Source organism: Bombus affinis, chromosome 9 (genome assembly GCF_024516045.1).
Source record: "Bombus affinis isolate iyBomAffi1 chromosome 9, iyBomAffi1.2, whole genome shotgun sequence".
NCBI lineage: Eukaryota > Metazoa > Arthropoda > Insecta > Hymenoptera > Apidae > Bombus > Bombus affinis.
The window spans coordinates 6,954,616-6,980,130 of NC_066352.1; the positions used below are offsets into that span (position 1 = coordinate 6,954,616).

Genomic DNA, 25,515 nt, shown 5'->3' on the forward strand with positions numbered 1-25,515 from the left:
TCTATCGTAAAAAGAATAGTCGAACATTTGCTAGAACCCTAATATTTACGAATAAAAAAGTTCATATGTCTTGAAATATATGATAATTGAAGAATTTAATCAAAGTAAAATTTTTTTTGAAAAATTTGTATTTACAAAACTGCGATGTGAAAAATGGAATAATTCGTATACTAAGAAATACAGAATCAATTAACCCCCACATTTTCTTATTCTATACAAACGATACAGAAAGAAATTACAAAAAATTTAAATTAAAAGTTTAAGAAATTATTGACAATACGTATGGAACTAAAAAAATTTATTCTGGTTTTTCAACTAACTATGTACACACGCGCGTTTGCTGAGTCACAGATTCCATAGAACGTTTGAACGTACGTTTCAAACTGAAAGTACTAAAAAATTCACACAAGTTCAGGTCGTTTGATTTACCATGGTATTTGCTCTGTCGCGTACTATAAACTGTTTCAACCTAGGAAGAATATGGTTTTATTTGCCTAGGCAATTACCATTCTATTGTAGGCGATAAATATGAGGCGGTTTCCACCGACAACGGCTACAACAAGTACATGATGCTGAAGATTAGAAATGTCGGCCCGAGGGACTTTGGTTCATACAAATGCGTGGCGCAAAATTCTCTTGGCGGAACAGACGGTGACATCAAATTGGATGGTGAGCATTTTTCAGAAATTCTATCGGTATTACCTTCCATTTTTGGGAGATATAGATAGACTGAAAGCGTTTCAACCTTTGACCAGAGAACTATGTATAATATGTAGTATCGTAGTATAGAAAATTTAAAAGCATTAGCATTCTTCAATATCGTCTGTACTGCTTTCTTATATAATATAAATTTTCTGATGATAAATAAAATAGTGTCAAATAACGATTACCTTATTCTTACAAATTAAAAGAGTATTTGATTGTCCCACAATAAAAATAACATATTTTAATGCATAAAATAAAATTTGCGTTCAAATATTATATCTATAATGATGGAATAGTGTATTATGTCATCGATATTGCATATAAAAAGTGTGACCAAAATATTCAGAAATGAAAAGAACACCTTTTATATATCATCTTTTAATAATAAAGTAATCGATTGATTCCCAATGGACTTTACGCTAAAACTCTTATCGTTAACAGTCGAAAGCTATCGATCGTTTGACGAGGTCAAGCGTCCTTATCGTTTCAACGTGATTCGTAATTGGCGATTAAATCTACGAAGGATATATTTATCCCGGGAGAATATGCTTTTCCACCTCCTTGGACGAATAAATTGGCTGAAATTAAAAGTTTAACGAGATATATCGTACGGTCGGTTGCTACGAAATGAACACGGTGGAAGTTCACTCTCGAATTTTCCCAGTTTTCCAATATATTTCGTATTTCGTATAGAAGTTAAATTCATTCCTGTACTGTTGAGTACTTGTACGAATTTTTTTCATGAAGGCATGTATATTTAGGCATAGAATATAAACATATAGACACATAGATTGGATCCCAATAAAAGAGGAACAGATGAAATTATTTTTTTGTTGACAATGTTTTCAATACAGATCGTTCTGAAATGTCTTCCTCTCATTTTAAAAGTTCTTGTTTAAAATAACTTTTATAATGCTCGATATAACAGTATTCATTTCGTACATATAAAAATCTGAATATTGCGTTGAAGCAGGAAAATGTACGAAAACATATTTTCAATATCTCATTGTTGTTTTACACACAAATCGTTTATATAAATTGTCACGTACGCGGAAAATTGCAAATCGATCGGAGATAAATCAGGGAAATATACGAGATAAGGTAGAACCTCAATACTCAGTTGATACAATTTTCGTAGAATCATTTTTTACTACAATTCCCTATCTTTGCGCTGACCTTTGGCATACAAGTATTGAAACATGAAGAAAGAAAATATATTAAACCTTGAAAGAGAATCAGCTAATCTCCATCTTAATCAAGCAAAAGAAAATTAGAAATTTCTTTTATTGTTTACTTTTTTCTAATAACTAATACCTTTGCAAGTCTAAATTCTGTAAGTGTGCAAAGAAATATTGTTGTGCACTAATTGAGAAGTAATTTCTTTATTTTCACAGAAATCCCAGCACCATCAACCACGTCTACTACACCACCACCTTACCACGTGACCTCATCAATGATGAAGAATGGTAACTACCTTGAAATCTATCAGGTGTTCAGTCTATTTCCTCTACATTTACCTCAATTTTAATCACTCTATAGAAACATCCAAATGTCGTGTATGCCACACGAAAAGTCATGACAACGTAAGCCTGTGGCGTTTAAATGTTCGCGAAAAAGCGAGGAATTAGACAGAATATTCGACATTAATTTACAAATAAAATAGCACACACACGCGCGCGCGCGCTCACGCACACGTACAGAACCCTCTCGATGGCACTTTGCATCCATCCACCCTTCTTGTTTTTTATCCCGCTGAAGCAAGGACATCCATTCCCGTGTCTCCCTCCCGCGTCATGACGTCCCCGTCGTAAAACACGCCATGTAAAACCGCCTTTGTGTAATGCATTTTAGGTAGAAACGGTAACAAGAAATTACGACAACGACCTATCGACTACGAGGTCGAGGAATGGCGAAATTCAGGTCAGTAAATATCTATTTTAACGCGGGCCGCGTACCTCAGGCATTTCCCACGACGATACAACTGGCTGGCTGCCTGTTGTATCGCTTCGTTCGAGTAATTAGCGTAATTAAAACCTCGTCAACGGTGCACATTCGAGGTGGAGAGATTCTCCAGTGAATCCACTAAATTGCCAATGTTCGGTGATACCCTTTATCCGTGAACGAATTACTTCACGTTACTTGGTCCCCTTTAACTGGCTGGAATGGATTTCAGAATTACGCTTTCGACGACAGTGATTTCACTGATGGATCTTCTGTAACCTCACGTATCGATCTCCTGCTCTTACGTTTCTGATCTCATTTCTTTTTTGTTCTCCTTCTTTTTCTTACATTTGCAGTTTCGCGATTGCACAAACATAATGTTGATCTTATGATTCTGAAGAGATTTTTTTGTTGAATTGAGATAACGAACTTTAAGTGAATAATTGGATCAATTCGTATTTATATATGAAAAATTAATAAAAGAATACTGAGATATATTATGTGAATATTTTAGGAATTAAAAATTGCAATTTTTGTTTTATAATAAAGTAGAAAAGATTTAAAACAGGCCTGCTTGCTTCTTATTAATAATATTTGATTTAATTGTTCTCTACGTATCTTTTTATGATTTCTACCATTATAGACACGAAGATTATTTAAAAGATACACTGACTCATGAAAGTAACTAAACATTATACGAATAGAGTTTGGATACTTACTCCTTTCAACATAGGCTTTCTTTATTTTGGCGCGATGAATAGTGGAAATATTAAATTATACATAAAAAAAGAGACTTTCAAAAATTGACCAACAAATATTGTTACTTCTAGTTTAAAATTTGAGATTGTTTATTAGATAATTGAAAATAGTACGATCTGAATTTGCACGGACAGATATCTTGATATTAATTAGCGTACTATTCTAAGTTGTAGGAGATTGCAATTGTTAATGGAAAACTGATTTCACTGAAGTTGCTAATTTGTACTCATCAAATATCAATATTTTCTCATACGTTCAACTTACATGTTCGTATATCTATTCGCGAGCTGAAATTGTACTGAAAGTCCTTTTCAGACGCGTCAGTTCGAGAGAAACTCCAAGCCCAAAGACATCAACAATAGTTGGCACTACTATGAACTTCTTTTTCAGCGCACAGTAAGTGCTTTCACTTCAGTTCGAGAGTCTTATATCAAGAATCCCTACTTCAGATATTGATCGAATGAAATCACAAAAAGTATCCAAACTTTTTAATACGATGTTCATTTTATTTTAATTGAACAGAGTAAAGATTCTAACGAGTGCTAATCGACTTTTGTTTCAATCTGAAGATTATAAGACATTATTGATTTTATTTCTATGATAATTTAATTATTAGTATTTATCGATCAGTCGTTCTTCAATTATTATCCTAAAGTATCTGGAAATATACAAGAATATTTTACTTTCAGACAAAACATCGCGCACTTACAATTGCATATTTAATAATTAATTATTTTAATATCTCTTTTATTAAATTCTTTTTTAATTTAATTCTTTAATATTTAATTTTATAATATTATATTTTTAAATTTCCACATTATAGCACGAATATTTATTTAGAAATGTATTTATTCATAAATAGCAATTTTTTATTAAAACAATTGCACATACAAATTACAATTTACTGGTTTAATTTATATTCAAATTGTTGAGATGTAAGAAAGGAATATAAGGAAATATGAATTTTATAATTGATCAAAAAACTTCGTCTGATTACTGTGTGACACGAGGTATAAAACGAATTCCATTTAAAATGGGGCTTGGTAGTTAAGTCGGAAGACAAATTTTTTCCGCGGTTTTATTTTCTTACGGCTGCTGGTCTGATTCCAGTCGGTGCCGTTTAAAGTATCGCATAGCTTATGAATATTGAACGTTGTAATATCTTATGAATACGCATGAGAAGACCAATCCAGCGAGTTTAACTACCGTTAAATTTCGAATATCGATTAAAAGTCTAAATATTCCGCGAAGAAATAATGCATTAATGTAAAATTACGCGCGTATTAAGTATGACCAATGAAGAGAGAACTTTCATTCGCTTCTTTCGAATAATTATGCTGTATGTAATAAGCTATGCGATAGGAAATAAGTGGGAAGGTTGAAGTTCGAATGAAATATAATTAAAAATGATGTAACACGTGATTTAACTAAAAAAGATAGTTAAATATTAACATCAGAAAATAAATAGGACACAACATTTTCTTCGAGAATGGTTATGAAAAGTTTGATATCTCAAATACTACTTTTATAATATAAATTTTATATGTATTTCAAAAATTTCAAATTTATTCTTTATTTTATTAATCTTATGCGACCTTCGGTGAAAACGTCGCAAATTTTCTCCTTTATTATCAATAATTTAACACAAGTAAAATAATAATAAAGTACTTAAATAACAATAGGAGTAGAATTTGAAATAGAAAGTTTTTTGCGATTGATCGCTTCCTTGATATTTTACATTAATTGTCACGTTTCGTATAAAAGCAGTAGGTGTCTCAATACTCGTGAACATCGCGGGGGTGGCAGATAAAACATCTCGCCGAGGGCACTTTCGTTTCGTATGCCAATAAATTGGCAGCAACTGGCACCGACGTTAAACTTTTCGAACTCAGTTTCAATGACTTTGCTGAAAGATTCTGAGGAGCGCCGAAGCGGGAGACTCCCCTTTCTCAAAGTTTACTTTCAATTAATGAAAAACGAGTTTCGTTGACCCGCGGCCGTCGACTGGTTTCGCCTGGCAAAACGCAGAAACGGGCAACGTTGAATTTCTCCCATTTCTTTCTCCGTCTTTCTATCCTTCTCTTTATTTTTCCTCCCGCCAACTCTCTTTGTTAGCCTCTTTCTCGCCTTCATTTGTTAAATCGATCGACATCCGTCGCACGTGCAGGAAGTCGAGGGCGGCCAACCAGTGGCTGCCGATGAATTGATTCTTATACTGTACAAACTTTTATGATCTGTATTCTTCGAGGCGTCGATCGACACGCCAGCCAATTCTCTCCTCGATTCCAAAGAAGCTTATCCTAATGTCGTGACGTGACGGAGGAAAGTTTGGACGAGCGTGTATCGATCCGCTGCTCCTTCTTGATTGGAGCTCGCTCCGATCGCAAACCAATTTCACAGGAAAGAAGAACGTAATTATTTCGTAGTAAATTAATCTAATGATTTGTATCGTCGATGATCGATTAGTTTTATGATTGCGATTTTGTTGATTCAAACGATAAATATTATCTAATGTTAGAATTATCAACGATTAAACTTATTGCAAAAAAACTAAAGCGAACTTACAATGGCCTAGGAAAGTATTTGAACTATTCTATTCTAATCTATACACTAAAATATCTGCATACGGAATACATTTTTTATTATAAAATAGTCTGTACAGAGGTTTTGTAAAAGAAAAAAATCTTGGTACCATTATTCATATGATAAGTTTACTATTCCAAAATTTCAATGAAAATTTGATTACCTAGTATTAAGATAATACGTTTCCTATAAAAGCTTCATAGTAAACATCATAATGAAAAGAATTGTTTTTTTTTTTCTCATATTCACTTCCAATTCAAATCAATTACTTTTTGGTTGGACCAAAGCGATAAAACCAATTCTCAAAGGATCGAATTCACCACAAATTTGCCAAATAATTGCTACAGTTCTCGGCAATTATTACCATGTTAGTTCCAGCTATTCCAGTTAAAGTTCCTTTAAGTTAATTGGCTGTCACGTGATGGCCACAATCGATGGGATTCTGTCACGAAATCGGAACGAACGAAAAGAAGTGAAGGAAATCGTGTGGTCGAGGACCGGTAAAGACGTTGTTAAAGTGTTGGAAAATGGTTCGTCTGTCGCTGTCCGTGCGGAAAGTCACGCGCGCAGCGTGGAATTTACTCGTAGGTGGGAATAACTTTTTTCCAAGCGGACGTGCGATTTCGACATCCATTTCTGAAGACCGAGCCAAAGCGAACAAGGAACTACTCCAGAGGAATTCGCGACGATTGTTTCCCGATCGGTTTTCAAATAAGAAAACTTGTCCGTTCCGAGCCTCGCCCCCATACGTGTGTTTTACTTCGCTTCTCTAATAACTACGATAAAGCATTTTTGTTAGATATCGATTCGTAGAAAGTTCTCACTCAACCGAAACCTATATCATGAGAAATTTGCGGTCGGAAAAATATCGAAAGAATATCGAAAGCACAAAGGTATTTAAACACTTACCATAGAAAACTTTTATATTATATGTATTACATAAAACATTTCGAAATTTCATTGTTATCGTAATGACACATGACTATGTCATGATCATACTGGTCGAACTTGAAAGTTGAATCCGAATATCTATATCGAAATTAAAAGATATGTTTAGTAAAAATTTGGTATACAGCCATGAATAGCCAGTTTAAACAATTTAATAAGAGTTAAATATGATCCAATTGAATATTCAGTTTTATGAATGTAAAAAAAACAATTCACTGTTTAAATACGTTTGTGCTCCCTACAAAATATATACCTGCATCGAATATTTTATAGCTTTTATGTATATTTTCAAATTTGTTTCGTTATACATAACAGTACATAACAGTAATTCAAAGTGTCTCGTTTATACACAGAATGTATTCGTAAAAGGTGTTTAGAAGAGTTCAATTGCTTTCGTGGGCCTATGCATCAGATTATCACAAAAAGAACAAAAAACATATACAAAACAAGAGATTAAATCGTTTCATGCTAGAGGATGTTCGACACAGATATACGTGGTTGACTACATATCAAACAGCTTGGTTTCCATTCGTGCGATACCTGTATGCAGGTCGAGGTTGCTGCCGGGTTAACAGGAGTAAACGTACATATGTATCGACTTCTTCCCGGTTGATATTCATGTATTCATAGCCGGCAACATTACCGGATTTGTATTAGCGCCACAGGTGGCGGTGTTGATCCAACATGGACCTGGTTCGTAAAACTTAGAACAACCGGCCAATCCAATCGAGAGGCGAAATTGAACGAGAGAGAGAGACTGTGCCAAAAAAGAATCGAACTCGACGATAAACTACGTATTTATTGCGACGCAACCCGCCTTCTATGATACCCAAGGGAATAATTTAATAAATTGTTTTCCCAGCCCGCCATATCGCGATCCATCAAATTCCACAGAATTCTGTAATTCGACGGCAGACTCGATTCGAAAATGGCAGCCATCTTCTCTGACTGATTGCCTCAGCCATTCATTCTCGATTTTAACGTTTCCTATCCGCAGCGGCTATAAAAAAAAATATTTGCACACTGCATTTATTATTTCAGCTAACATTAAAATAATAAAAATAAATGGGATGGTACTAAAATATTCAAATAACAAGTATCATCGTATGATTTATTATTTAAGCTAATATACTAATTATTTACATGGTAATTATTTAGGCCCAAGTTGATATATTAAATTTCGTGTTATTTGAGTGTAAAAATCTGATACTGTGAAAATAAGACGTGTATAGTGAATACTTTTTGTAGCCACTGTGGGTAAAAATTTTTAGTGATATTAGTTAGAGTGAATTCGATGGAAAGAATATTTTAGGACAAGTAACGTTTTAAGTGGTATTAAACACTCGATCTGAATCTTAAACTCGATCTTAATCGCGGCTTGGTTTCTGCGGAACTATGAATAGTCATTTTGGTGTTGTGGTAAGTGTTCCGGCGAAGTTCGTGGTTCTGTGGTTTCAGGGTAAATTTGGAAACGACGCTTTAGATGCAGGTTTTAGCATTTTAAGCGGTAAGTTTGATCGGTGTGAATGAATTAAGTTGCATCGATTTTTTAATTAGTTAATTGATATTTTTCTGCAATAATGGATTCTGAAGAAACATTTTTATATTTTTTAAGTAGGATATAATTTATGTGAAATAATAAAAAAGAGATTAATTTTGATTATATTTATAATCCTTTATTTATATAAACGTTCGAATTACCTTATCAATGATTTGGTAACACGAAAAATATTTTGAAGTGATTTTACCAGCTTAAAAAAAGTGTACGTTTAGTCTTTGTTAATATTTGCATAGTTTCCTGTGAATGGTATTTTTATTAAGGAAGAAAAGCTTGACGATGTCAGGACTATATCAACAACATAAATACCCAACATTGGGAGTTCGAAGAAATGCGAAAGATTTGAACTATTTTCTCTGTTTCAAGAAAATGCACAGCTAATTAAAATAGTGCAAAGGCTAGAAATGTTTATGAAATCCAAGCACAACTCGAGTAAAACGTAAAATTTATAGAACGTTCAAAATGATCACTATAAGGAAACATTTCCTTATATATTATAGAAGATAAAAATATAAAAATGCCATTCAAAAAGTTTGCATTAAAGAAGATTAAATAAGAAACACTCATATTTTTTCACAAAACCAAATTTTCATAAATTTTTCTTTTACGTTATGAGCTAGAGAATATGGATTTATTTGCATTTCGTTATTATCTCTTCAATTCCATTTAATACAAACATACATAGACAAATACAGTAGAGTCGATTATCCGATGTGATGTGAACCGAAGCTGTCTCGGATAGTCGAAAACTCGGATAATACGGTTCGTGGATGTCAATAAGTTGTGCATTAAAATAGTAAAAAACATTTTGATAATGTATTATTAATTTAATTAACTATTTAATTAATTGAAAGTTTCATTAACCGTTTTAACAATATCTGACTATTCACCCTTTCATACTCTTTATGTTAAACTTTCAAAGGAAATGAAGTCATGATAAAATTCAAAATATCTCGGATAATACGGAACTTTCGATTAAACTGGACTTGGATAAGCAAAACTCCACTGTACATATATAAATATCTGTAATATAGATATAATAATAATTTGTTTATTTTATAATCTACTGATTCCTTCGTTCCATGATATTTATTGGAAGAATATTAAGACATACTATATATATATATATTCACACATATACAATATGTATAATTACGTATTATCTGATCGATCTATTGCTTGCATACGTCACTGAATCAGTCCGATTTAACAGTCGCTGGATGATATCTAATGGAGTATAAATTTATTTAGCCTTCCGCTGGCGAGCCTTTTATCTCATTAAAAAGGGATTTGCACAGACCAAATATCCTAGAGATTCCGAGAATTTGGTCGAATTTAATTCCGAGATGCGGAAGAGCGTCGAGCTCTCACCCACCCTTCGTATTATCCGCGGCAACTCCTTGTATTTATCTCCTCTATCCGACTATTCTCATACTCGCACATATATTTCACTCGTTGTTGAAATATCGACCGTTCTATAGGACGATTCTCACGTATCCGCAAACATCCACCACCACATTCATTCTATCTTTCCAACGCTGGAAGAACAAGTATGTAATTTGCGAAGCTGTCTATAAATTTCGCCGTTTTTAATATGCGCGGCATTTCGTGCTCAAACAATGAATGTTAAGATCTTTACACTAAGTTTTTCAGTCGACTATTCATTCCACATAATGCCTTTATCTCGTATTCTTCTAAAATTTAATAATGTTATCCTGTAACCTAATAACGAGTCGAAAAACGAATATATATGTCAGACAACATCTTCGTTTGTACTCTAAACTTTAATAATTTCATTTCATATTTTTGTATGTTGAAAATTTTTGCAAGTAGAAAAGGTATGTGTGTGTGTGTTAGACGTCCCTCTTTAACAGATAATAAGTATACACATACGTTGCTTTATAATTCACACTTGCAAAGATCGTCTCAGGATGTAAAAAAAAGCACACTAAACGTTTCTTTCAGTAAGAAAAATTAAAATGCCTTTACTATATCTTTTTTGTCGATTTTGATGAAACTAACAATGGTCTAATCATAATAATGGTCATCTCATGGTATTAAAACTAACAATGTAAATTATCTATAATTACATTTTATTCTCAATGAGTTGATTTTAAGTTTCGTGTTGTTCAAGCATTTTTCATTTCATTCAATGGCTATTATAGCTTCTAAATTTTGAAATGCTTATTTTTTTAACATTCTATAGTTAACACACAAAGCTAGTATTCAATCGCGAGCTTTTTGGATTGTTTTAAATCAACGACGTTTAAATACACGCAGCCGGTTCGTTGAATTCGAAAACAATTTTGCATACTGGAAATCGGGAGTTCCTATTGATCGAAAGTAGTCCGGAACGTCCTAAAAAGTTTATTCAGTAGCAAAACGGTAATTTATTCTCACAACAGGAAATCTGTGAATAGTGATTCGTGACAATCTTGCTATTCGAACTAAACGGAAAATTTTCCTCATTTATTGATTCTAATAGAATCTAGTAATACTTATGAAAAGTAACCCATTATTCCCTAGATTTTTAACTCTTTTCGACCATGAAATTCCATTTGAATAATTAGCTTATTAAGCGTTTATAATTCATTCAATTCATTTAAATTTTCATGTTTATTCATTTAAAATTTCTTATCTTGAAATATTCTTTTGTCATAATTCTTACATTTTCTCCTACATTTTAGAAAACTTAATGATTATACGCTGAGAAATATTTTTTCATTTGAGAGAAACTATTCAGGCTGGGAAGAGTTACACATCGTACCCTTGTAAGTATTCGTGAACACACAATATACACAGCATCGTTGGCGTTGTTTCATTTCATCAACGAGACCACTATACTTCTGGTTTTTTCTTCATGTCAATTTAAAATTCTACCATTCTATGCTTGAAAGAATTTTTAATTCTCTTGTAGTCAATATATCGTGACCACCTTTACAATTTTGTTAAGTTTACCACATAGACAGAAATTGCAAGGGTCTCTTTTAATGTCTTCTTTAAATTTTAAGAGTTCTTTTCCATCTTAAGTGTAGAATGAATATCAGAGCTTATTAACATAATGGATAATCGTCTGTTTAAATACTTTTGTCATCTCTAAACATCTTATAATATCCATATATATTTTCAAACTTTAACGATATCATCATGATAATCGAATCTCGCAACAGTGTCAATAAAATTTCAAAACATTTCATATAACACACAAAATACATTCACAAAAGATGAATACCTTCGCGAATCAGTGTACTTTGTATTTCTCAATAATAATTGCATTTTATTTGCTAAATAATCGACTCTAAGGACTTTGTACAATACAGCACAATGAAGTAGGCGAAAACTAGCTTCTCTTGCTTTTTCAAGCTTATAATGCTACTTTTCTTTGTATGTACGTAGCGCTTGCATTTACTGTTTCGTAAGAGGATGGCATTTTGCAAACGATTGTTCCCAAGACTATTCAGATTCGAACTTACAGGGTACGAATTGGTTTCCCGCGTTCGTTCTCTATGAAATTCGAATCACTGTCGTATTGTCCGACCGAAATCCTTTCAGAATGCTATCAGCATTGATCGCACGGTCACCATCCAAGCATTCGATTACCCAGCAGGTGCATTATAATCGAACACTCTATTATTCGCGCAACATGTTCTCGCGGGCACGGGATGTTTTGTTGCATTCTCATTTCCACATATTCACTACGTGCTTCTGTTATCCCCTCTCAAGTACCATTCTTGTTGGCTAGGGATCCATAGTTAATTCTAGAAAATAACAATTTCATACATTATGAGGAAAATACTAACTGCGTCAGTGTTTACGCGAACGAACGAAATTGTCGCGTTTCAGATGCTACTATGTAATATTTGGAGACCAGGAGAACTGAGCTGTTGTGAATTAATTCCTCGAATATCGTCCTTGAATATTGTTGTTAAGTTGGCCTGGATACTTTTTAATAATCTAAAATTATTGTACGAAATTATATGTTATGTATTAATTATGAAATTAACAAAATTGTTTCACGAGATCGAACGATATATCGTAAATAAAAGAGGCCTTTATGTCAAATCCCACTAAACTCAGTTTATAATTGTTACTGCAAATAAAAATGTTAACTCCTGTGTTATAAACTAAATAGAGAAATAAAACTTTCAATAATCCATTCGGTTAATTTGCAAATAAGTATTTTATTATCTATACGCTCGTCACAATATTTAAAATTTTAGTAGTTAGACCATTAAGAGTTGTTAAACAGGACAAATGTTTTACAATTTGCGTTGCAAATTGAATATTTTCGTTATTATGGATATTTGGGTATCAACGGTTGGTTAAAACGATATAAGTAGTATACGACACGTATGGTCAGACAAGTCACAGAGTCATTGAACGTGCAATTCACACCAAATTATTGTATTGAAGCAACTGTAATTTAGAAGTAATCTTACAATCAACAAATACTTACTGTATCTAAAAACCCATATCTATTTAAGATTATTCTCAAAAAGATAAAATTTCGTGTGCACTAATTAAAACTTGAAGCGCTGTATTCGTTCATTCAAAAAATCATTCAAATTGGAAGGCTAATAGAAATGAGAAATAAAAATAGAAATAAAATTTCGATCGTTGGAAGATTCGTGCAGAAGAAGATTTGTTTGATTACAGGTTACGACAGAGATTACAATCCGCCATCGATGAGGCCGCCAGGCGAGCTTCCGGTCGACGCCCTAAGTCCGGGCGTTTCCCATCGGGCTCAACTCGTTCTTCATCTTTTGGTGAGTTTGCTGTCACTGCTACTTCCAGCCATCAGAAGGTGATTCTCACGTCGCGGGAACGGGGCTTCCAGTTCTAGTGTTTATTGGACGGTGACCAGACCGGAGACGGCTACCAGTTTCCGGTACGCCGGCTTCGGCTGGATGATGGACGAGTGCGACGAGACAAGACGCGCTTGAAATTATTTTCATACTAAACGTAGACGTATACAGAGAGCAAAAAAAGAGGATATTATATATAATATATATATAAATATAAATAAATATATATAAATAAATAAATATAAATATGATATGTTGTGTAAGTATACTTACAGTGAGTATGAAGGAATTCCTAGGCTTTTATGAATGACGATGATTTTGTGGCGCGCGACATCTTTGCATTCGAGAAAAGACTTCGTCTTCTCTTGTCATGTGTGAATCGAGTATTCGCGTTTAGGAAAAGAGAAAAGACAAAGAAAAGAGACGAATAAATAGAACTTTTCGTATCGACTAGAAGAATTTAATTGCGTATGATAATAGGTTACGCCAACGGTTTTCAGCCGATATTAACGCGACACATCGATGTTCCGCGAGAAATTCGACGGTTGCGTCGTCTGGTATAACGCGTTATCGCTTTAAATGTTCCGCCAAAACCGAGTTTTATAATCAAACGTGTGTCGCGAATTTTTTCCTGAGGCGGCTGAGAATCACTGGCCTCGAAACGACTCGAGTAGTTCCGTTAGTTCTGTAGTATTACGAACTCGTCTATACGAGTTTCTTCGTTTCTTACCTATGTAAATACCATTGATTTCACGATTCTCCAAGATGATTCAGCGTTCTATAGATATTCTTCTTCATTGTAAAGTTCAATCGTTACTCGCGTTCATTTCATTGTCGTTATATCGTTCACGTTGTTTAAAAAGACGAATGTTCCTCTTTGTAAAACCAAACGCATACTTCTCTTGTATCATGAGGACAAAAGTTTCTTTTATCATCGAACGAGGATAATTAAAAATTGTTCTGAATCGTAGTAAGTCCAAAAAATGGGATGACAAAGTACGTAAATCAATTCGGTTCGACAAGAAGAAAAATTATTTTCTAACGATTTTACGTACTTTCCATCCGTAAAACCGATCTCATAGCTCGTGAAACGAACAACCAGTTGTCAATGTTGAGTCCTCATCGATGCATTTCGTAACACGATGACTCACGATGACATTAGTTATAATCTAGTCGAGCGAACAAGGCACAACTGTATTTCGGTACATGTAATGACATATACGTACGCATGAAAGAATAAACGAAAAATGCATAATTATCCATTATATACACAGGAACATATAATATACATAATATATCGAATCGTAGTTGTGTTGAGATATGCGCTCTTAGGTTTCATCATTAGCTGTTTCTGACTGGCGCAAACGTGCATGCACTGATACAAAACGCTAGTCGTACATACGTAAACATTGCGGACGCGTTCGCGAATGCGATTCGACACGATTTAAGATAAAAATCGTGTGAGTTATTGCATACTAGAAGCGAAGAAACACGATGATGATAATGATGATGTTGCGTAGCCCCGAATCATCGACGACGGTGTCTTCGTGCAGAGAGCTTCGTCGTTTCAGTTTCAATTACGCATTAGCGAAGAGAATTCGTGGTCCTCCTGCAAGGCTACACGTCGATGACAATATTTTTAGCTTTAACGAGACTTAAAGTAGATTTAACGATCTGTAGAGCGAACAATATCAGGAAAATTAGTAATCAATTAATAAAACATGGGCCATTTTTCGACAGAATCCTTGACCCATTTTGCTTTCTTCTGCATGAATAAATTTATTTTTACTACTCTTGATTCGCATAATTTTCTGTAAATACCAAATAAGGAGAAGCTTTAAACGATATTTTGAACCTTTGTGATGCAAGTTCACAGAAGTCTATTTGGAGTTTCGTTCGAGTCTAACGTAGATCTGGTAACAACAGTGTAGATGCAGTGCACTTGGAAAGTCTTGAATCACCCATTCTTATCAGAAGAATTCGTAAGTGTTTTCGTTCCTTCGTTTGCGAAACGAATTTTCATGTTTTTTCGAAAAATTTTACTTCTTAGTAACACAGTGTCTTCTATGAAACTTCTACATTTTAATTTCAGTTATTTTAAAAAGATTTTTATAGGATCCTTGTAAATAATCCTCCAGTCTTATAAAAGTCACAAAAAGAGGGTCATTTCGTTTTTATCATTATGTCGGTCACTTGATATTGCTAGATGATTCGAAACTTTTTAAATGGAAGTGTACATGTTCGAAAGAGCCGTGTGGCATTTTGACATATTATGAGAGTTCAGTACGGAACTCGAGTATAAAACACGAGAAAGAAACGTAACGCGTCTTTGCCGATTGATTGTTCTGTAAATATTGTAGATACGTTATGCTGTGATTAATCTGAATCGTCGTCTATTAATCACGGTGATGATTCGAGGCTGCGATTGTTGAAGCAAAAACAAAAAAAGTGCAAAAAGGCAAGTGTTGTGAATAGCGTATTACAGCGACCGTACGAAATGTTATGGCGATGATCGTATGAGAAACATCGTTCAGTAGAAGAGAAAAACCAAAAAAAAAAAAAAAAAAAAAAAAATACGAGTCGAGGCTACAGCGATTATAGATATGTCGTATTGAATTATTATAATAACGTTATTAATGTATCATGCCCGATGGTTTCACTATGTCGAACGATTTTTATGAGTTACAACCGGATATCGAAAAACGATCCGTGAAACGAGCATTAGAAATAGATGGTGAAATTGTCGGACTGAATATCTTAATAAATCGAATACACAACTGCCATTATAAATCACTGTTCAGTTATTCAAACTCATCGATTTATATTAAATATTTTGAAGTCATTATTTTATTATTGTCGAGTCTTTCTTTTCGTTGTTTTACAATACACATATAAAATGTTTCTTCTAGTTGTGTTGTTAATGTTAATTCTGGAATATTCTATATAATGGATATTTATCTATATAATAGAATAGAATTCTAGAATATTCAAAATAAATTGCGATAATTCGAAGATTATGAAGGAATCAGCAGCAGGTAAGTGAATTTTTTTAAGCAATTTGAGTCTTCATAAAAGGGTTATTTTGCAGTATGATAACAATACGATAACAAAATGCATGAAATAAATCTTCTTAGGTCTTTAGGTTACAGGCTTTTTTGAAAAAACCGAACAAACAAATGGAATTTAATTGTTATATTTCATGATTGGAATATAACATATGATATTATATCTAATATAATATTTTGCATTGCTCATCAAATAATACTCTATTATTTCATATGACGTGCTTTCTTGTCGAAATAAAGACATAGGAAACCCTACAGGAAGGAATAACAGAATTATAGAGTAGTATCAATTAATCAGTCAATAACAGAAACGATTAGATGATCAAGTTACGCAATTCGTTGAATGTACAACCATAACAATATCCTACATTTGGGACAAGTTCCGCGTCTTTGCGAGAGCTTTTACGGCTGACCTGCAACGGTACACTACCACTGCCATCTTACAATCCCTTTGCGTCCTCAGTAAAGCAAACCGTATGGAGCGCAATAACAGTAGAGAGAAAGGAGGAAAGAGAGAGAGAGAGAGAGAGAGAGAGAGCAGGAAAGTGGTAATGGTCTGCACCGAATCAGCTCTCGGAAATTCAGCGTCCCGTAATAACGTAATAATCTTTCGAAACTCCGTGACGTGTTGTAATGTCCCTTGAAATATTGGATACGCGCGAGTAATTTCCATCTGTAATGAAACCGATATGCAAATGAGATAACAAGTTCGATTGTCTACATTTCAACCCACAACGGCTGCGCTAATGTCCAGTTTGCAGAATATCTCTAATAACGCGTGTCGTTGCTGCCCACGATAATGAGAATGATAAGGCACATTTAAACCTTTCTCGAAATACATGAACGTGATGACTGGTTTGCATGGAAAGTGGCGTCATTTTGCTTATCTTCCTTTATTTCATATTATGAAATTGATTATTGAAAAAGAATATTAACAATATCATTAGTTTATTATGGACGAGGAATTAATAAAAATGCATATGACTATAAGTTATAAGAATTATGTATATTTTATTCATTTTCTTTTATTTTAAATAATATAACTGTACATATTTTGTTTTGATATTGTAATAGGACTTGAAACGTATACTTGTGAGAGATGGATTAATGTTTTAAATATGGAGATGTGAGCTGTTATAAATTATGAAAATTATACATAGCTCATTTGTTTTTTAAATCGTAAAAATCGTGCAGGTTTTACTATGACATTAAAAAAACAAAAAAAAAAAAAAAAAAAAAAATGAAATGAATGTGACAGTAGGAGGATAAAGCTAATTTGTCCTGTATGAATATGGATGTAAATTTTACATTCGATTTTTGCATAAATCATATTCTTTTTTTGTAAGTATGTATAACACAATATCATCAATATCTAAACTTTATTATGTAAAATTTGTTTAAATATTTCACGGATTATAGCACTAATGTTGATGATGGTTTGAACTGAAGTTATTTATCCAAATACATTTTTATTCGTAAATATTCGAAGACAGATGAACCTGAAATATTAAACCGAAATCTATTAATGTTTTTAGTTATGAATGGATCCATTAAGGTCCTCGTAAAACCCGTTTATGCATTAATTCTCCGCAAATGTTTTTTCGTCCCGTCGATTTCTAATTACGCCACTGATATTTATCAACTTAACACACACGAATTACCCTGATAAAACGCAACTTGCAAAAGTTTCACGTTCCAGCAATTCACGCTAAATCCTCTTTTCTTCGTTAACGACATTCATAGTCATCGTCCAAACTCCACTTTATTCTCACGCGAGTGATTACGCTTTATCGCTGGCCACGAAACGAAATGCAATACTGGCCTCGATTTTATCAGAATTTGTCAAAGGCATAGAAAGAAGAAATGAATCGAAAACGGGCGAAACAACGAGTAAAAGGGCGAGTCTAGATCGCCTATCTAGCTTGTCCGCGGGACAAATTTATTATCTGCGCCAACACGACAAAAAGTCAATTACATCCGCGATTAATCGATCGATCGGTCCGGTGACCTCACGTAGTCCTCGCGCGGACCTCGAACATGATAAACGTTCATAAACGCATCCCACAAAAGGGCGAACATATCCCCTTCCCTCTTTTTCTTTTATTGTGCGTCCTCCTGTCTGTCTTTCTTGCTTTTTTCGCGGCGCCACTTCAACAATACCCTCAATCGATTTCTCTCGCCAAACGCGAAAGAGGAGACAAATGTCTCACGGTTCCTTGGTTCTGAACTTTTTTCTATGAAGACACGGAAAAGGTTACGGCAACATCGACGCTTTGCTTTCCTCTATCCCACTCCTTCTATCATTCTTTCACACCATTTCTATCTCGGTCGTTCACTGGTGTTTTTCCTCACTCAGCTTCCTTTTGTCACGGCGATTTCTCCACCCGCTTTCACGGCGCCCGTTTTCTTTTCAGGTTTCTGTAAATCGCCGGATAACTTGCTGCACGAGCTGTTCGATTACCCGAAACCGGTTGCTCGCTTTTTGTATGGTAAAAAGCGAGCGATCGTTGTTTTGCGATTTTCTGAGGCAATGAGGAGGTGTTAGTGGATAGCGGAAGTGGTTCAGAGAGTTAATTGATGTGATGAATGGAGTGATGGGTTGAAGTAAGTTTCGAGAAGTTTGTTTGAAAGGGTATAAAGTGCAGTTCTTTGGGAGTAATTTAGTACGGTTTGAGATAGTTGATTTTCTTCTTTATTTACATGAAAGAGTATATGTAGGACATTTTGAAAAATGATTTGAAACAATTTCTCTATATTTTGTTTAATAAAAGGGAATTTTATAAAGTATCTTCTTTGAACATTTTTTAGTGTCCTTGTTTTCGCAATGAAACGAAACGAGTGTACAGTAAGAACAAGATAAACCGGTAGTCAACCTAAACCGTGAGGCAAGTATTGTATAGAAATAAATAGGTAATATTTAACAATACTGTTTTCAGATTTAAAGACACAGTGCATTTATTTTATATATTTAATTTTGATGTACATGGTATTATATTAGAGTATAAAGTATGAAGTATGAAGGAAAAGATACCATCTGCTCATAGAGTTACAACAGATAGTTGATGTTTGATAAAATCATCAGATACATACATCTGTTGTTAAATGTAGAAACGAAGATACATACGACCCTAGCTAAACGTAGGAACGAAGATACGAATTCATGAGGGTAGAAATAAATAAGCGTGTAATTTATCGCACTTGCATTAACATTATTTACGACCATTCAATCGGTACATGCATGTGTCAGCCGCATAAATAACAAACAATGGTGTATAGCTGTCCTATTCGTTAAAATGACACTTATGCATATTCATTCCGTACGAGCTTGAAATTATTATTCACGGTTTCATTTGCTTCCATCGGTATACGATAACAACGATTGCGTAAACATACTGGAATTATAGCGGTCATGCATCCCAGAATTATTTATATAGTGTAACAATAAACTCAACTTCATCCTTCAGAACTTCGTTCTATCCACTCGTAAAGCTAAAAAGTTTATCGTAATTATGGATGTTTAATTCTGAAGCTTTTTATTCAGAAACATAGAAACTTGATTGAAAATAAATTAATTTACTAATAATTCCATATTGCAAAAGTATCTTCCTATTTGGTTTTTAAATTCTCTTCATAATTTTAAAGATATTGTTTGTCATAATACTAAAATATCACAGATACTAAAATATTGCTTCTTAACGAATCCTCACAGAACTCCGCCAATCAGTCAGCTATTTTTAAAAAGCATTATCTTGAGTCCTAATAGATCCTTTCCATTTTCAGCTACCTCGAAAAATCACATTGAAATAAGAAAATAGAAAAAAGTGTACATATCAGATCTTTTTCCTGTGATCCTTTACGTATAAACGTAGCTCAACAATTCTCAAGAATCGTCCAAAACACTGAAGCACACATTCTCGCATTCAGACATAATGCCCATCACGTGACTATCGAGTCACGATTTGACTCGACAGCGTCGACGGCCTAACAAAAGTGCTAGTTCGCGAATTTTTTTCTTTATCCTCTCTTTTTCTGTTATTCTTGTCCATCAATGTGGCGACCGGAATGTCGCACGTGACATGCCGCTTAAAGCAGAACGCATCGACTGCGGCCGAAAATTTCGACAAACAAGCACTCTGAGCGTTTCATTTCGCGGTTATTTACGGCCTCGCGATTTTGCAAATCCGGCATTTGTCCGAACTATATATTTCAAACTGGCGATTGTCGCCGCGGGCCTGTCGGACACGTCCACGTCGTTTGACGAGGAAATCATTGTCGATTGGAAGGAAGAGGAAAAACGATGGTCGAGGGAATGGGGAGCAAGTAGTTCCCTGTTTTCGAAGGAGCCAATCAATCACCAAGGATTCTATTCAGTTTTTCGAATCGGTCAACTATCGGGAACATACGATCCACGAGTATCAGGGGATGATTCATGAATCGGGCGACAGCCACGTCGAACACGGGGAGAGAACATTCACCCCCTGTGGTCGAAATTGTTTTCGTTGTATCGTTCCGCTCTAGCCAATTTAATTTCGCCACTTTTGCTCAAGCGATATAGTTTATTTTTGTTTCATCGTATGCTCCTCGTGTCCAATTCGACGGTGCAGTGCACGTTAATATAACGATGCGAGGCGTCATTTACGGGTGCGTAAAAAGAAAGAATGGTTTTTTGTGCGAAGGAAAAATGGAGAAGGGTATGAGTTAGTTGAGAATGATTTTGACTATGTGATAGTGAAATTTAAATATTTTCTTTCTACGTACGTTATTACGTGTGACTATGTGTATCTATGAATTATGATTCTTGACATAGTATTTTTTTGAATGGATGTAATTTATATGGAATATTTCTTGTTCAGACAATACATTTCATATATTATTTATATGACTTCTATCGTTTACTTATATATTCTAATATTGTCATAATTATAATATGTGTCATATAATATATTTCGTAATACTTTAATAGTAATTCAAAGTATATTGAAATAAATATTTCATCGATATTGTTCCTGGAAGACATTCTTTTCTCAAAACCTTCAATTCTCCCGTACCTGCTGCGATATTTCTATCAAATTGCACAGAAATCTTGTACTGGAAGTAAGAGAGTTAATAGTGTGTCGCATAGCGTCGAGTTGCTGTCGGTAGAAACCGACTGTTCTTCAGTTAGCAAATAATAGTCGGTATTGGAGAAATTAGCAATAAATGGTTTCGAGGTCTGGACCACGTCGACGCGATTGTATATGTATATCGGCCGGCAGGAAACTACGTCTAACCCGGCCTCGCTCGCATCGACACTTCTCGAGTTACTAATTATGGGACATTACTGACTTTCGGAAGTTAGTAGTTTCCCATTCGCTACTCCTTTGTACCCATTATCGGTCGTACCTGGCATTCCGAAAACCAAAATTGATGCTCTATCTGATTTAATAACGTCGAAATTGACTTAGAACTTACTATCTTTGGTTTCACAGTAGCCGGCTTCACGCAAGTCGAGACGCTCTCCTCTACTTCCGCCAGAAGTATTCGATGAAAGCTAATTGATGATGTTTAAAGGATCTGGAAGATCATTAAAACGGTATTACATGTATTCTTAGTTATTCATTTGTAACTTTATTTATTCCGTTCCATAAGAAAATTGATAATTTAATCGATAGTTTAATATCTATTTCGATGTATTGATTTACAACATTTTGTGAATTATGTCTGAAATTTATATCATTATACTATGTATAACAAGTATATGTATAGTTTGCATATAGATAGATCACCAATAAATATCATTTAGCATTATACAAGTATATATATTTGTATTGTATATATTCTATCATATTGTTGAAATGTACCATTTGTATGCCATTTAATGGCTTCTTTGTTCTTTTACCTTTCTACTACTGTTCCTTTACCTTTGAACTATCCTACATGTTATTATAACCGAACATTTCCACATGCTACATGATACTATACATCTTCCAAACTGTTATAGGGACACATAACTAACACTTAGAATTAAAAAGCTAATTTACTGTAACTAGACTGTGCATGTTTATGTATTTATGAGAGACTTAAATGCGTACAACTGTAAAGAATGCTCACACAATATATAAAAATACATACAATGCCCAAAGTAAAACGCTCACTATAATATTTGATTGGTAGAACAAATCTTTATTTAAAGTTTCATTTGTGGAGTTACGTTTCCAGATGTATGACATTGATAAGAATTCACAGTTTACACGCGTTATAACTCTTAAAATTATTAATCCAAACCTAAGTACGAAGAGAACGATAAGTCACCAAAGCACACAAACGTGAATAGATAAAGTTCTACTTTTGAACATAAGCTTAGCACAGTACATACATATTTTATGTTGTTTGATGATCCGAAAACATCCAATTTCCTGCGAAACGGGAACGAAAAAAAAAAAAGAAAAAAGAAGATGGGAGAGGGAAAACGCACGATGCAGAACGATAGAGAGATATCTGTCAATATGTTATGTTTGGCAATCGGTCGCGACGGCTTCTTGCACAGTACAAACATCGAAAGGAATAAAAATCACTCTCTCGATTTTTGCGATCGCCGAACGTGCTTCTTCAACTGCTTTCTTTCCGATTGGTTATTCTGGGAAAATAACGTGCCGGACAGGGAATGTCTTATGGTTTTCGGATCAATTCATGTCGCCGAGGAGGGAACGTAATCTCGAAAGTGTCTCCCTTGGTCCTGTGGGAAAGACTTCACTTCACATTTCGTACATGGATGTATACAACTGTGCGAGCATCTTAGCCTCCTCCCTTTTTCTCTTCTCGCTTCTCGCTTTCTTCGTCCGTTTCTCGACGTTCAAACCTACGTTGATTACTGTACGAGTGTCGTGTCACCATTTGAAATCCGTGAAATTAGCGCTCCAGCTTCAATCTCTAATCCTTAACAGGTTTACTGGGTGTACTTCTTTCTAAAGTGAAGATGGGTAAAGATTAAACATGTATGATGTTGGAATGCTAATTAGAATAGCTATTGTCAAGAGCTATAAAAAAATTTCAACGCGTGTTAAACGAAACTACAGGCTAGAATTTTTCGTCTCTGAGAGAAGTTTCAATTCTTAGTTTCAGTTCATTTTTATTAACAATTTTAAGAACTTCAACGATTTATACTACTTTCATTTGTAAAAGATATAAACATATATAACCTCAACATATATAAATATCATTATAGAAAGTAGATGTACTACGATAATTTAATAAATAAAATTCTTAAGTTTTTTAGCATACCGCACGTCTATGGTAATATACAAAAATACCGACGCTTGTAGTTAAGGCTTAATTGCAGCAGTTGACAGTTAATATATAAATTCTTAACAATCATGTCCTGACAAGTGTATTGCAATTTAATAATCTTCAAAAATGTTACAATGATTATACTTGTGTACAAATTAAGCGAAAGCCCACCATTCGACGTAACAAACACCTAAACGATTACCGTCTATCATTCACTAACTCTCCCTTCACAACTAGTTGCCCAATATTAATTTCGCAAGCAACCTTCGCAATAGGATCGTGTAGCATTACAATGAACATGGACTATACAACTCCGCGATGGAATTATTCTGTATGGTTCAATTCCTTCTCAACGTAACAGTAATCCAGGTATAGCACATATAAAGATACCACGAATACCAAAATTTACTTGCTTGAAATGCACATGATATATTTACAAAATTTATCATTAAAGTTCATTTATTTGATAAATCGCAGGTTATTCAATCCTGGGGGTTATCCAATTATAAATTATTTATAGAATTCATTCTCCATAACTGTATTATACAGAAAGATATCGAAGGACTTGGGAAATTAGGGAAAAAATAGTGTATAGGAATTATTAGAAAAGAAAAACAATAATGATAAGTATAGTACATATATTAAATATCTAAATATATATTAAACGTTCTAAACAGAAGCGCCTAATCTTTATGGCAATAATTCTATGCTGCAATACCTCATAATTCTACGCCCAATGATCTATGACATTACAATGTGAATTCAAAAAAGTTGATTAATCAAGAAATATCAGAATGAAAAAAGGGAAGGAAATACACTTCACTGACGAACTAAAGTCTCTTAAATAACCAATAAAATATTTTGTAAAGCTCCCTGGATGAATGAAAATATACATTATAGCGAAATTCATACAATTTTTATTTTTCTACAGCTGACCAGTGTAACAGTTTCCATATTTTTCAATTTTAAGGGCAGTCTAGTGCCGCTACTGAACGTAATATTAAACGCGTTATGAAATTGGCCAACCTCATCCCACAATGCTTAAAAAGGAAAAAGATGATATTTCTTTTGGTATTTAGGTCAAAGAATATTGTAAGAAGTGACTATAAAGTGATAGAAATGAAAACGTAGTGTCAGCATCTGGTCAGAACCAAGATTCGAATGGTTTTACTCACGTGGTCGAAGAAGGTACAAATACAAAGTTGGCGGACTGCAATAAGATTCTACTACAATGTCCCATTAGAGTCTAAAATTGTCCTAGTTCGAACATATCTCCTTTTCCAAGTTCAAATGCGTTTCGTACGAAGTTGTAACATGGTCTACTAACGCTAACAAGACTGGACGAGTAGGGAACACGGGCGAGACTTGTAAAACTAGATCGTTCAAAATTTGCAATACCCCGATTCGAGTTTGAATATATTCTGACTTAAGTACTTATTAGTATATTGTCCAACGTATAAAATTAATAGTTGTGTATGTATAAAATTAATGGGTGCAATTTTTAAAATATATGATTAAAACTAATTATTTCGTGTAAGTGTAAAACGGAAGTATAAAAGTATAATATCTTTTTTAATTAATTATTCATTTAAATTCTTTAGATTTGTTACGATATTTTATCTTTGTCAATTACTTGATAATCTTTTTATACAACACTCGATCAATATAGACATATGTATTCTTAATGAATTATAAAATCTCTTGATCAATCTTTAATTCTTTGAAATGAAACATTTATAAGACCGAGTTTTATGGATACTTCGATAAACTTAGGTTTCAGTTTCAGCGAATAATTTTTATTGACCGATCATATACCAACGTGTACATCATAAAATTCCCGAGAATATTGGTACGCTTCGTATAAACTTCTCCAGATAAGTTATCT

General features: G+C 33.9%; 1 protein-coding gene across 9 annotated transcripts in view; it reads left to right on the forward strand.

The window, feature by feature from the left end:
* Positions 1 to 25,515, forward strand: part of LOC126920752 (neurotrimin-like) — a 322,766-nt gene that overhangs the window by 291,510 nt on the left and 5,741 nt on the right. For 4 of the 9 annotated variants that reach the window (XM_050731483.1, XM_050731482.1, XM_050731489.1 and 1 more), the window contains 4 exons: positions 499 to 669; positions 2,100 to 2,171; positions 2,557 to 2,625; positions 13,151 to 16,089. In XM_050731483.1, the coding sequence (XP_050587440.1) occupies positions 499 to 669; positions 2,100 to 2,171; positions 2,557 to 2,625; positions 13,151 to 13,302 (464 nt within the window). In that variant the 3' untranslated portion in view covers positions 13,303 to 16,089. Of the gene's footprint in view, positions 1 to 498; positions 670 to 2,099; positions 2,172 to 2,556; positions 2,626 to 3,720; positions 3,848 to 11,181; positions 13,036 to 13,150; positions 16,090 to 25,515 lie in introns of those variants that run through there. The other 5 variants (XM_050731484.1, XM_050731491.1, XM_050731486.1 and 2 more) reach the window with 5 other exon arrangements.